The 15469-nt window shown below is 32.2% G+C and overlaps 1 protein-coding gene across 1 annotated transcript; it reads right to left on the reverse strand.

The window, feature by feature from the left end:
* Nucleotides 1-6563: 6563 nt before the first annotated feature.
* LOC105346270 (pre-mRNA-splicing regulator WTAP) lies at nt 6564-15316 on the reverse strand. The gene is made up of 8 exons (XM_011454780.4): nt 15227-15316; nt 13784-13828; nt 13613-13665; nt 13405-13466; nt 13044-13165; nt 12593-12771; nt 8550-8704; nt 6564-7898 (listed from the first exon to the last, which is right to left on the reverse strand). Exons 2-8 carry the CDS (start codon nt 13808-13810, stop codon nt 7276-7278), a joined length of 1221 nt encoding a protein of 406 aa, XP_011453082.2. The 5' UTR covers nt 13811-13828; nt 15227-15316; the 3' UTR covers nt 6564-7275.
* Between the last annotated feature and the right edge of the window lie 153 nt (nt 15317-15469).

A 15469-nucleotide genomic window follows, 5' to 3' on the forward strand; every position in this document is an offset into this window, starting at 1 on the left:
GGCTCATCCAACGAGTTTCCTGAAATTGCTTTATACACGATGCTGCATCTAACTATTGCCCCCAGGCAAATTTTTGTTGTAATTTAAAATCCCGATTTCATTGCTCTGTACGCGATATTGTTACTAATATCCCCTTGCACAACTTTCTGCAAAGAATGTGCGCTTGGAAAGATTTTGACCACCTTGGTGTGAGCATATTAAATTAAAACTATACAGTGTAGGGGTGTGTTTAAAATGATTTTATTTTTATAGAAATTAATTTACTCCATTATACACTGAAAAACGTTATAAGGTTCCCAAAAAGTTTCATAGCCTCGTGCAACGTGCTTGGGAGCAATGATTGTTTCTACAGCAATTTCAGATCTAGAACACTCGTTAGATGCATGGACAAAGTGTGTTTGTTTTCTAATTTTGTGATTATTCCATGTGTCCATCACTGTTTTAATTAAGGTTATTCTGGATGACAGGAATGAAACAAAATCTCAGACATTCGATAGATATTCATTGGCGGATTCAGAGGGGGGGGGGGGGGTCCGGGGGTCGGAACCCCCCCCCCCCCCCTTTCTCTGGGACAAATGATTTTTTTAAAACTTTTAATGCCTATTTAAAGACAATTTCCCCATTTATAATATAAAATTAATACTCTAAAAATCTCAAATAAATGCTTATAAAATTGCTTATTTAAAGAATTTCGTACAACGTACCATAATTTTGTTCCTATATATGAAAAAACCCTATAGATTTTTTTTATCGAAATAAAGTACTCTCCTTCAGCATTCGGTGTTTACTACACCGAATAAACACGTGGGTTATGCTATTTTTCTGGAATGCTAGCTACCCTCATACCCACACGAGACACAAAAAAGCCTTTATTTTTTATTTTTTTGTTTCCAACAATCGGAAATTCTGTTACAAAACTACCGTGTAAAAGGGTTATATATGTAAACCATTATGAAAATGCAGAACTTTTCAAAACTTTTCTAAATACATGTATGGTCGCATCTGTACTACTACCGGATCATGTAGCGCATGCACCCATTACAGAAGTACCCTGGGACAACAAATGCTTGTACCATTGTATTACACATGTACCATATATTCAGCAGATAAATTATCCCCATTCTTTTGTCATATCGGATCATTTAGACCTTTATTTAAGAAGGCAATCGATATAAATCAAAATCGATAAATAATTCAGAATTTAAACATCAAAGACATAAAAAATTACCAACAAAATCCATTTTTATAATAACTTGTCGTAATTAGTCCGAATTGTTTTTTGTTTTTAGTGTTTCTTTCTATTAAGCATAGACGCACGTTCTTATTGCTGGATATTTGGGGGTTTTTTTAGGCTAGAAATTATGCAAATCTTCTTTACCTAAACCAAAACAGCAAAACGCTCAATAATGCAGTGCACTCTGCTGTTGAAATAGATGTGAAATAGATAGTGATGAGATAAATGTTTATTAAATTTACGCACGGAAAACTTTCAAAAAGTCATTGTTTATTGACAAAGTAATGAATTTTGCACGTATTGATTTTCAGCAATTGGAACCCCCCCCCCCTTTTTTCCGAATTGCTGGATCCGCCTCTGGATATGGATAGCATCAGACAAACGAAAAAATTTCACTATCTCTCATGTCTTTCAAAAGTGGTGAACACTAATTAATGCACTTAAAATTATGTGATACTGGGTTTTCATACGTACTCGAATTGTTAATATGTGTTTTTGTGTAAAATAAAATAAAGGTTATCAATCTCTCCCTCCTCAAATAAATGTCTGCACATGCGCTGAACCCAATAAAGAGGTAAAGAAGGCATTTGGCAGTAAGCAGTTGGCAGTGATTAAGCAGTAAACATTTGGCAGTAAGCAGTAAGCAGTTGGCAGCTGACAGTTGGCTGTCGTATATGGAATTCCATAGCATACTTCATATTGGTTTTTTTTTATCCATTTTAAAACAAGACTCACGGGACTTAATGGACCTGTCATGGAGTCTCATATTTGCATTTTTAGGTTCATTTTAGAGTCTAAACCTTAATTCTAGACTTCTTTTCACCACCCCAAGTCTTTAACATAGTTTTAAACGAAATATGTTTTGAAAATTTAATTAAATGTGGTTCAGAGGATGCAATAAGGATATATCATGTATAATTCAAACCTCTTTGTACATATAAATGTTACATAAGGTATAAGTAATTGAATTATATATAAAAATGTTTATCTATACAATTTAATTTGTAGTGCTCAATGTAATTCGTAACTTATTGATGCGCAGTTTTTTAATTTATCTTATTCTTAACTAAATTATTTAATTTAAAAATCAATAATTCATTTGTAACATAAGATGATTACCCAGGGAAATTCGAGAACCATTTGTATGAATGTTTATCCGATGCAGTCAGCAATTTATATGAGTATACAATTGTTTATCCATATTTTTAGTTAATTAGTATATAGGTTTGATTGTACGTGGGTATTCATGCATAGGGTAATGTATATGCATTCATTAAATTTATTCGCAGTATAGATCATTATCAAATATAATTTGTAATAAAGAAGATGGGGGAATTAGATGGCGCAAATGCCCATTTGGTTTAGTCGTAAAATACAATTACAAATTTAACATTTTTTCAATTAAATATATTTGATGTGTTATAATTATAATACAAGTTTACAAAAAGGTAATTTCTAATTATATTCAGTCTGAAATATTTCAAAAAACGATCAGAAAAAAAACCCAAATCCTCAAGTTTTGGGGGCATCGAACCCACAACCTAAAAACCTAAGTTCTATAACGTTACCGTATGTCTGGTGCTCTAACCACCGAGTCATTTCATTCACAACAAAGTGCATTGTTTAAATGCTGTATGAGACATTGGCCACGAATTTACGGACTTGTATTATTTTTCTAAAACCTTCAATTATATATTGGGTTACAAAATGACATTTTTAAAGTTCAGTGGGTCAACTCTCCACATTTTTGTTGATTAAAATCGGTTTATATTCCATTAAACCGCATTTAGACTATGACAAAATTATGGAGCTCAGACCCACTCTATAAAAGAAAAGGCATTTAAGTTATAGAAATGACACTATTTGGAGGTTTTGACTCGCATACGCCATGCAGTTTAAATCAACCTATTATATGAATTTAAAATATTGAAGGGTTACAAACCGATGTTGCGTTAAAAATACACTGTTTTTAATTTTTTTTTTTAATTATCAGATTTAATGATATTTTTTAAAAAATGGGCATTTTACACGCCTTATTCATCATCTTCTTTGTTTGCATATTTTTTTTTCCCCAATGTAATTCGTTCAATTATACCCTATGTAAGCATAACGGTTTTTTTTAAATCTAACATAGGTCATAATCAATTCATTCGTATAGATTAATTGCTTAGTGTTTAACGTCCAGTCCAAAGTCTTTCATTCAATCTATTGACCCGTCACCAGATGCGGATGAATTAAGAGGGATAGGCGGTCATGACCATTTTTAGACTTTATAAATCTCCTTTAGAAAACATTAAATTTTAAAAATATTGAAATTTTCTTTACTTAATAATAGTTTATAGCTAAACAAATCATTTAAACAAAATTAAGGTAGATCTGATGGTTAATTTTGTTGAACATACAACCTCCTTAATATTCTACGTCCCACATGAGTTTCAAGTTACAGTGTTCACGTCTAAAATTAAGGTTGTCCATCCATAACTAAGTTGAATTTAACAATTTTGATTGATCTATACTACATCAAATACATATTTTAATGCTATTATAAGGCTGACATGGACCAAACTTGGGTGGATGTATGTAGTCAATTAAATGAACTTTGTGCACTTAAAACTTTTTTAAAGAGTCGTCTGCCCTTTAAGAAAATTGATAAAATCATTTTTTGAAAATATGTATGGTAAACTATGAGTCATTTTCGCATATACGAATACGGAGAAAGCTTTTGCAACTTTTTACCAAGAGAAATGTGAGAAAATTACATGTACTAAAGATATATATTTAAAAAAGCATTTTCCCCATAGACTTCAATGTTAACTTCAACATATGATAAATTTATTAAAATTAATTTTTTTTAAAGATTTCAAAGGTGAAACTTTATTATTTAATAAACCCCTTAAAATCACACTAACATTTTAGCGATCAAAGTTGCAATCTATTAGATATGAAATATGATAGTTATGGATGGACGACCTTAAAGAAAAAATTGACTCCTAAAAGGTCCTATACATACATATGTACGCTGCTTGCATGTATCATGACAGTGCATAAAATTCAAAATGAAGCAGATTGATTTCTTTAGGTAACAGAATGTGTGTGTTACGGGAACTCGGTTTGTAATACATATATAAAAAATGCTAAAAGTATTATAAATATTTATACCTTGATCTCAGATGGAGAGAACTAATATAGGCTATTTTTGCCTGCTGTTTAATCCAGATTCATTTTTATACTTAAATGTATATTTTTGAATAAAATATTTCTTATACTATATATAAAAAAGATGTCTAATTCAGAATATTTACATTTGCATACATGTTTCCTTATATGAACCAAAAGAATAACGAAAATGTTCAGTTCAGTATGAACCTTTTCATGACGTCTCAATGATAATAGCAATCGCTTATCGCTTGGGTTATTGAAAAAAAAAACTAGTTAATTTTAACAATCGTGAACGATTTGTCTTTTTCAAACGTAAATATAAGTAATAAACCGGGATATGAGCTTGGTTGGTCACGTGATCAAGAAGATCTGATCGAGAAGCCCTGTGTGTGCTTAACCGGATTTGACCACGTGACAAACCAGGTTCATATCCCACTGAACTTTTTAAACTTGCTGTTTATTTCTTAAATAAACATCTATCTACTTTGTTCCATGGGAAGTATCTCAAAGAGGATTGGCCGGTAACCTTTGTTCGCGGATCAAGAGGGGTGGCGTCTGGACAAGTTATTTTTATAGGTAATTTTTTCAACTGTTATCCTCCCAAACAGGCACTATTTATTTTATTTTACTGAATGTCTTAATTTTAGAGAATATTTTTACTGCTTTTATATAGAAATGACGTGAATTCTACGGCGAACCTTACGCGCATAATTTACGCGCATGTAACAATTTGTGTTGTCGTTGTGTTACCCGTTGCTAAGTGTGTTGCTAACGCTGAGGGTAATAGAACGGATTATCAACTGCGTCTAAACCCTCAGATTTCAGTATTTAACATGAAAGTATAATAATATACATTATTACTCGATTGCTCTGATAAGTCATTAGCCTTTTTGGGTTGTAACAACATTTTAGCACCCTCAATCGCATGTCCTATGTGACCCCCTCCCCAAAGCCAGTAATGCCAATTAGCCATGATTTGCGCTAAAAGTTCAACGATCTAGGCTTAAAGGGAAATTGAAAAATAACACAAAATGATCTATAACATTACAACACGATTCACAACGTGGGTTGGGCAATGTATTTTGAAATCCCAAGTTTTTTATCAATATAAACGAAGGTCTTACTACATGTATATCAATCATCATTCGCTGATGTTTGTGACGAAAATCTTTTAGAACAATTTTTAAGAAATCTATCTTATTAGCAGCTATACGGACATTATCCATTATCTTTTTTTCAGTTGGTTACCATGTAAATGTAGTTATAAAGATAATTGATTAATCATTTTCTAGCTATCAAATCTAATACGCACATTCCAAAAACCAAGGTCATAAAATTGAACCACCATATAAAAATGTACGATGCTTTGATTTAAAGCATAAGGAATTATTCTTTGAGTATTATGAGCAGATCAAATTTGTTCGGGTGATCAAATCCAATATAGCCCGAAGAGACTATGATGCATTTGATCACACCCGGCGATACTTGATCACTTCATACTCAAAGAATGAATTACATTGTATTACGTATATTTATATATTTTTCAGCGATTGTTCCATTCATTGATGAAATGTATTTGACTATATGTTATAAAATCGATTTGTAGTGTTCTCGCAGACAAATACACTGAAAAAAACCCCATACCATCATAGTAATTAAGGCGTGTACTGGACTAATGATCATGTTATATTTTAGAAAGTTAAGTTAAATTTTCGAGGGAATTAATTAGTAATGCACTTCCATAACTGTTCCAAAAATCCTAAAACCATGACTTTACATCTTGGATGGCAAAGATTGAGAGACACTCCAAGGTCTCAACAAACCCCAATGAATATATCTTAAATAAAAAAAAAAAGACTGAAACTTTTCTTTGAATATCAAGGCAAATTCAAATTCACCCCAGTGTTCACCATGCAGCCTAATAGTAATATCTGATCATACTGCACATGATACACATGAATGGAGCATTTTTTCATTATATGCCATCAGTTGTGCAGTTTTAATGCTAATTCTGATCTTGTACTCAGTGATGGGTGTAATGTTTACAAAATGAGAAATGAATTTTTTATTACTTTCCCCTATTTACCCTTCCTTTTCCCATTGCATATTACCGGAAAATATAAGCCAAGCAAGAAGTCTTCAACCAAATTTTACAAAATACTGCAGTGGATATTTGTCAAGTTAATTTTAATAAGAATTCACAAATTACCATGACAACAAGAGATCAAACAAAATCTATCACCTTCATGTCTTTCACAGACTGGTAAAATCAGAATCCCTTTTCAATATGGCAGCACAACTTCATACATTAAAAAAATATTCATTATCAATAATAAAAAAATCTGCTAGCCAATGTAACTTATAATATCAAATGATTTTTTAAAGGATGGCAATTCTGAAAGCATAATGTTATTATTTGAAAAATTACTGATTAAAAATGAAAATTTCTTTTTAGAAAAATGTCATATCATTTAAAGATGAAATCAAAACTTTAGCAAATTTCAATTATTATTAATATGAATCAAGATTTCCTATCTTGAATCAAGAATGCATTTTTAAGATTTTCAAATATATTTTTGTCATCAAGAAATCTATATGCTTGATTTATTACCTTCCCCCTAAGCCTGTCATAGTTGTCTCACAACATCATAATATATTTTGTTCCTGTTTTCTGGAGAGAAACATTAACAAAATCAACACTTAACACAAGTTATAACAAATACAATCATGGACCATATGTTTTCTTCTCTACAGTAATACTTCATTTGATTGGTTATATGAAACAGGTTCACAGCCAATCAAAATGAATTTTTAAGAAAAGAATTCTCATAATGATGATTTTATAAAAATGACTACACTGAGCATGTGACTTGGTTGTTATATTATGCTTCTCCCACTTCTTCCTTCAATGGAGTCCTATTTACCCCATTTGGGATTAGATCCCCACCACCCCCAGAGTACCCCTTGTCACTAAGGTGGTCCATTTCGGGCGTACTGTCTGATTGGGGGGCATGTTTGTTTGATCCATTTATATCGTCTTTGGTTTCTGGATAAGGACTGGACCAGCCGTCTTGTGAGCTCTCATAGTCTGAACACTTGACGCCCGCCGTCGGCTGGAGTCTGTCTGCAATGTGATTCACCTCCGGAACATCCCGGGAATCCTGATCAGTGTCCATCATTTCCTCCTGACTCGACCATCTATGTAGAGTTCTTTCCGAAGCCTCCTCAAACTCTGTTGTCCGTTCACATTTGATTTCCTGTTTGATAGGGTCCGTTTCCATTTCCTGTTTCATGTTCTTAATTTCCGTGCTGGGACTGGTTGGAATAGCACTATTAGGAGTCTGAGACTGGGCACTAGTTTGTACAGAGGATTTTAGAGTCAAGTTCTCCTCCTCCAACTTAGTGACTTGTTCTTTAGTCTCTTTCAGTTGCTGCTGTAATGCATAGATCATGCTTTGCATGCCTTCTACATCCTCTTCCAAGTCTCCTAGAAACTCGTCCAGTTCTACAAACACAGAAAATGGAAATAATTGATAGAATTTTACTTGCCAATCATATTCAAGCTTATGTTTGATTGTTAGACATATTTTCAAAATTCTTTGCAACAAGCTATTTAAAATCAGATCCTTCATGCTCCTTTATGGTCATTAGATACAGCAACAGATCAGAACACAAGAAAGTAAACAAGATGGATCTAACTACAGGAATATTCAAACATACTCCGCAGTATCCGTACTAATTCTGGGTACCTATAACTCATCCCTTGTATTAAGGTGGTATAGAACACCTCCATGTTGTGACATACTATTTATCAAAATATGGGACGTACTATTTATCAAAATAAACAATAAAATCAAGAGTAATTGATAAATAGTTTTTTTCCCCGCATTTATAACCTTACAGCGTAGTGCAGTGTGTTAGAAGGTTCACTACAAATCTGTAAGTTGCGATTTGATTCCCACTGGGCATATTAAACTTTCAACCTTTCCAAAAAGTTTTAAGAACATAATTTTTGGTGAAATCTTGTGGAAAATTTCTAAACCGATGAAAGTATTTAGATCATTATGTACTTTAATCAACATTAATACTGACCGATGTCCCATACCACCTTAATAAGAAAATGAATTTACAACGATACAATTTGTGAGTCAGTTACCCGATTGGTTGCCTTTCATTTCCTGTACGAGCTGTTTCTGGACTGCTATTTCTCCTTCTAGTTTAGCTGTTCTGCCTGATGTGATGACTTTTCCTAATTCCTCATTTTCTTGTAGCAGCATTCGACATTTAGCCATCAACCGCTTGCCAGTTTGACTGCAAAGAAAATTGCAAAATTCCATTCCAAATTCCTGTAAAATTACGACAAGCATTTTTTTTTTGCCATGACTTTTAACCCACCATCACCATAAATCAAATGTGATCAAGGTCTCCTTTTCATAAAAAATTATCGGTAAAGCATGTCTTTTTGCTCTCTGAAATAAACATCATGCATGAAAGAAATGTGACATCTTGACGCTTTTTCATATACAGGTTTTTCTTTTTCAATTACTTTCTCCTCAACCAATTTTTTACTACATAAGCATGAATATAAGTGCAAGCTGGGTATACAGATTCAAAAGATATTGCGCATCAGTGCATTTGTAAGCAAAATTATTTTTAATGTAGAATTACGTCTGTCATTTGAACCTTACTATTTTCAGGTCACAGCAGAGTCAAAAACTCTTAATTAAGATACATGTTGAATTTTACTCCAATTCTAAACTAAAATGTTACCATTTCAAATTTGATTTCAAATAAAGGCAATTTTTCTTGTTACCTGTTTGAAAAAGTAACAATCAAACAAGCCCTTCTCTAGGTATTATGTTATATGATAATCTGTCAACATTTATATTCATATGTAAAATGCAAGTATCAAATATCAGGACGCTAATAAGCATTAATTAATTTTTAGTTGATAATAGCTCTGATGTGTCTGGTCATCATCCTTCTATAAATGATTCCTGCAATCTAGTTTTTTCCTTATTTGCAGTAATGACATTATTTGAACAGACCGAAAAACATAACTTTTAATAGTGGATAAAACACAATTCTAATAGCATATAAAGTCTGCCCAGCATTGCTGCTGCAGGTTCAGATATCTGTATGAATACTTATAAAAGAAGTTAACAGATGCATTTTAGAAAGCAAAAATTCCATGATCGGTCATGTTTTTTTTTTTATGATTATTTTTTTCTTGAGATATTTCAAAATGTTAAGTTTAGGCATCTCTCCTAGCCAAATGTCCATCTGGTGAAAATCCCCAATATGACACTTTTCTAGCAGAGATGCACTCCATAGTGCTGTGACAGAGAAAAAGGAAAGACCAACCATCATTGCAATTGCTAAGAATTAAATAATGTGTACTAGTTTTGTGATTGCCGATATAAATCAATACATAGCAACAACATGATTAAACATAAATCAATTTCATATCTATAAATAGAAATTAAAACTAAATTTTTTTATTCTTTTACAAGTTCTAAGTCTGAAACAGTTGGATTAGAAATCGGAATGTAACCTGTAATGTAAACAAGTCAACATACCAGTATGACTTGCTTAACACTACACGTTTTCCATTTAAACTGTATCTGCAAAAAGCAATACTGTAGATTCCTAAATAAACCAGAGGAAATAATATCTGCATAAAATCATGAGCACATTTCGCAGATTTTAAGTTTTGCTCTTATTTTCGTTCAGATGTAAACTAAATCAATCTATTATAAAAAAAATTTGGCATAAGCAATGTTAAATTTTCGTGATTTGATACAAAACGGGTGAATTGCAGAACTAAGTACTCCCGTAAAATAAGAAATCTATAGTACCCCTAAGGCGATTCAAAAGAAAAACTGGTCTTAAAGGGGTAAGGAAAAATTAGGTAAATAAATTTTTTTGTGTTCAAAACTAAAGAAATCTTGTTTTCTATTTCTGTATCATGCAGATTAAAAAAGTCATGATTAAAATAAACAATAAATCTGCAAAAGAATTAAGAGAATTTAAACATCAAACAAACAAAATGAATACAGATATAAGAAAACAGTAAGAAAGTTTTAGCTTTTCTCATTAAACTTAACTGATATCAACAAAGCAATCAAAGCTATAATAATGAAATAAGTTGACTGATTAATGTTTTATAAATAATTTAATATACAAGCAAATCCCTTTTACAGCATAATATAGTGCAACTGCAACAGCACACTTCTTTCAGAATAATTTTCTCTCTTTTCTACAGCTTACACATTACAGCTGTATATCTTCCATTTCAGAGTCAAGTTCAAGCATCACAAATCTTAATTTAATTTCCTAAATCAAATCAGTTTCACATATCAACAATCTACTCTCTGAACATTTTCAACAGCATAGTTGTACTTCCACATATCAAACAGAACACATATCTTCTTCAGGAGTTTCGAGGGTTTGGTCCCTCTCCTTTGGGATAGTGACTTTCTGCTGTCAAGGAAATTTCATATCTTTGCACAGTCATCTGACCTCATTTTTTTCAACTTTACACACACTGATTGTCTTTTTTGCAGTTTATTCACAAATTTGCTTTTAAACTATCATCAACTTTAGGAGTCATGATCCATAGTAAGATCACACACACACAGTCACGATAAACAAACAGTATCATATTGAACAAGATAGATGGGTAATTTGTTGTAAACCTTGAATAAATGATAATCACTGATTATAAGAGAAACCAGTCAGAAAACCACAGTAAATCTCAAATACTCTATTTGACCAAGACTGAATTTTTCTGTTTCATTTTCATTCTTCTCTAATCTCTATTTACCAATGAAAGTGAGACTATTCCCTTTTTTTGGAAGATATAAATTTGCAGATCATGTATGAAAACATGTTGTTTATTTATGCATGATAAGCACAATTGGTGACATTTGCTTCACAATAGTGTGATGGAGCCAATCAAGACACGGCATGAATTATTCATGAAACAAGAAAAATTCAAAGAATTGTCATACGGCTAGTAAGACTATGCTGTGGGTTTCCAGCAATGAAGGAAAAATGTATTGGCCTCTTTATAGTGAATATATATAAATTTGCCAATTCTCTTTGTTAATGTTCTTCAGTTCTAGTGCAGCAAAGGCTGAGCTATATTGCTGGTATGAGGATTTATAAAAGCACAATGTTTTCCTTTCAGTCAAATATTAGATATTTATGACAACAAATACCCTTCTGATTCTAAATATCCTTTTCCATTTTCTAAATTATCATACAACCATAATCAAAAGCTACTGTGCTAAAACTCAATGCGTTGTACTTTAAAACAAAGCAAGGTGAATTATCTACTCTTGATTATGATCAGTCTCTATGAGAAATGTCACACTAGGTTCACCGAAGAGCTGCAATGAAGCATTTAATGCCCTGAAACATCAAAGATTAAAACATTTCATCACACACATATGACAAACAGTTAATTACCTGGTATAAATTGACTTCTCTGTCAACTAAGTCATTGTTCACAATTTTCCCAAGTTGATGATCTGTACTTACAGTCTCTAGGTAATACTAGTATAGTCACATTAGTATCTGTCTGTCTTAAATAGTAAAGTTAAGCAAGAATGTAAGAAAACCTGAAAGAAATGCAATTGTACAACAACGGTGACAGTTTTGGGTAGTCATGGCAGAAAAAAAGCTCACACACAATTCATAAATCAACCGGATCTGTGTCCGAGTTCATGTGGACAAACTCCCAACGATCCGACTTGATCAACACTTTGACGGCTCCCACCAACCAGTGGAGGTCTATTGTTAAAGTGTTACAAGCCTACTCACATTGTCTCGTCACAATGCAGGACGTATTGGGCAGTTGGTGAGAGAAATAAAGTAGGGGTAACCTAACATTGTATCCAAGTCACCCCAAGTTTCTTTTGCCGGGATATCTTAAATAACATGTTCTTACTCGATTCTCCTTGGCCCAAAATAAAACAGCAAAGAAATTGAAAAAAACAACATCGCCTGAATGTCAATGTGCTAACTGACATCAAGCCCAGTGTTTCAGATTTTGGTGAATGTCAAAACAGTCGACATCCGGGAGGGAGAGAATTTTTGCCGGGATGGAAAAATACTGAATCGCGATAAGTGTTCAAGCCTTATGTGACAGCGGGAATGCTTTGGACATTTGTTACCCATGAACGAAATAAGCACCTGTCGGGTGTGAACTTCCATGCACTGAGTTCGTTTTGAGTTTGTTTCAGTTTCTCTTGGCATTCTTCCATTTCTTTAGTCATCCTTTGAAATACTAGGTTGACTGCAGGATCAAGAAGCATTGTTTGTAACTGTGCTTTGTTCTGTGTCTGTGACTGTTTGAATTCTTGGATTTGATTCTGAAACAAGAGTAAATGTTTGTTATTATAGATAAATAATATACATTTTTTTTACTTTCTTCATAATGTGTTACTTGGTTTTTATTTAAAATCTTAATGAATAGAAATTAAATTTCTGAACTCCTTCCCCACTACATTTAACCTTTTTACATAGAATTTCCCATATTTTGTGTTTTCAATTTTCACATAAATAAGACTGGCTGATATTTATTCTATGTGCATTCAATACAAAATCACACGAATATCTGCAAGTGACCAATTAGAAGACTTACTATATAATCCTGCAGTTCTTGTTCCTTGGTTGTCAATCGGTGAACAAGAGTATTTTCTCTGCGTGCAGCATCTCTCTGATGCTGTTTTAATTTTGCCTCCAAGTCTTTTATATCTTTTTCATCTGCAAATTTATATTGAAAATGATTTAGTCATTAGAAAACTCTTTAATCATCATAGTTTTAGCTTGAAAATAAACATATGTATTAATTTTGCATAAGATTTTTGAGGAACCGATTACTGTTTGTAAGTTGATCTTTTTTTTTAATCTTTGATAACATTTTCTCAATGAGTCAAATGTAACATTCAATGGCAGTTGATACCTAGAATATATATGGCATTGTTTTTATTATATTACTTTACCTGTTTTAGAATTTCTTTGCTTCTCTTCCAACTGACGAATTACTTTTTCTTGGTCTTTAATTCTGTTAAAGAATGAAATTATCCATAAGACAAAGACTTCAAATGATAGTGGTTATATTAGAGAAGAGAAAAAAATACAAATAAAGTTTACATCGTTTCAAGTTAGGACACAATCTTAAACTCTTTTCAAATAGAAATGAAATCTTACCTATTAACAAGTTCTTCTTTTGATAGTTCAGTCAAATCAGCATCAGACCTTGCCTATTTAAATATTATAAAAAAGTCAATTTTACAAAAATGGTTTAAAATCATAAATAAACAATAAAGCATCATGGCGGATATAAAATTTAACTTTCGCTTTGATAAATCTATATCTTACCCTCTTTGGGGAGGACGGAGAATCCATCTTGAAAGAAATCTATATCTGTAAAGTAAATCGGAAGCAGAGGTGTTAGAATTTATCCATCAAATTGGCAGACTGAGAGATATATGTTCAATGATCTATGTCAGGTCCCCAATGTGTCAGTGTACCTTTACGAACTATAGTAACTAAACAGTGGGGCCAGGAAGTAAAAATGTATTTCCAGAAAACAAGCTTAGTTTCATTTTCGTTAATGCAGTGTTAAGATAGGTGTTAAGTTTATTAGCATTTGCTAACGACCAAATCTGACTCTTTCATGTAAATTAAAAATATAAACACATGCTGTCAAAGATTCGCTGCTTAAACATTTGCACACCTTTTCAGAAATGCGGCGCGCACCTTCAACAAGAGTGCGGGACGGTTCGCCCCTAAAGACCTTTCGCGCTGAGACTTTTCGCCCCGAGATGTTTCGCGCCTATTAATTATGTGGTAACAGTAAATTGATATCAGCATGGAGAGCCTCCAAATAATGAGTTATAACACCTTAGGGTAATTAGAAATTTGATGAGACACATAATTATGATTGCTTGATTTAGATGTTTTGCGGCTTTTAATTATGTGGTAACAGTAAATTGATATTAACCTACCATTGAGAGCCTCTAAATAAGTTTTAACACCTTTGGCTAATCAAATTATTCTAATATATGATTATATATTAACATCGGATTATAAATTTCTGTTAGCCATACTTTTGTGGAAATGCCGAGCAAAATTGAATTATTGTCGCCCTGTACAAAAATTTATCTGTTGTATATTCCTTAGAAGAGAAATCATTCTACTGACAAAAATTAATGATTTATTCAAATCTTATTTACCAAAAAAGTTTAATTTCTCCTCTTTAGCTTGACATGGAGAGTCTCCAAATTAGTTATAATATCTTAATTAGAAAACCGATTCAGACACTTAATAATGATTGCTAAACAAACATAATTATATTTGAACGTGGATAGAATAATCGCTTTTTACATTATTAAAATTATCAGTGAATGTACCACATTAAACATGATCATTTGTGGATATGTTTTCAATAAAGTCAATTTTAATTTTATATATATATATATATATATATATATATATATATATATATATATATATATATATATATATATATATATATATATAATATTTGCCTGAAAACATCGCAATATATATAATAAATAATATAGGTGCGAAACGTCTCAGCGCGAAAGGTCTTTAGGAGCGAAACGTCTCAGCGCGAAACGTCAATAGGGGCGAAACGTCCCGTTCCCCTTCAACAATTGTGTTTAAAATGGCGTCCCAACCACGCCTTTTGTTTACTAAATTACTGCATAAATGAGCATTCTTCATCAAGACATTGTTGTGATTCGACAAATCTAAAACGTCGTTTTCATTCATGACTTATTCAAAATGAAGATTTACCTTGCTTTCTTCGGAATTTCTGCAATTTATTTATGGCAATGTTTAGGCACTCTTAAGCAGGAGGCGGCCATATGTAATTACAATGGCATTCTGGGAAAATTCAATAAACTTCAATCAATAAACCAAATTGCAAATTTAAACATCATAATATTTTTATCAAAGTGAATTTTATACTATAAAAATATTATATTGCATATTTTCAGAGCATATAAAGGTACCATTTGTATATCTGTTACTTTTGTT

Source organism: Magallana gigas, chromosome 9 (genome assembly GCF_963853765.1).
Source record: "Magallana gigas chromosome 9, xbMagGiga1.1, whole genome shotgun sequence".
NCBI lineage: Eukaryota > Metazoa > Mollusca > Bivalvia > Ostreida > Ostreidae > Magallana > Magallana gigas.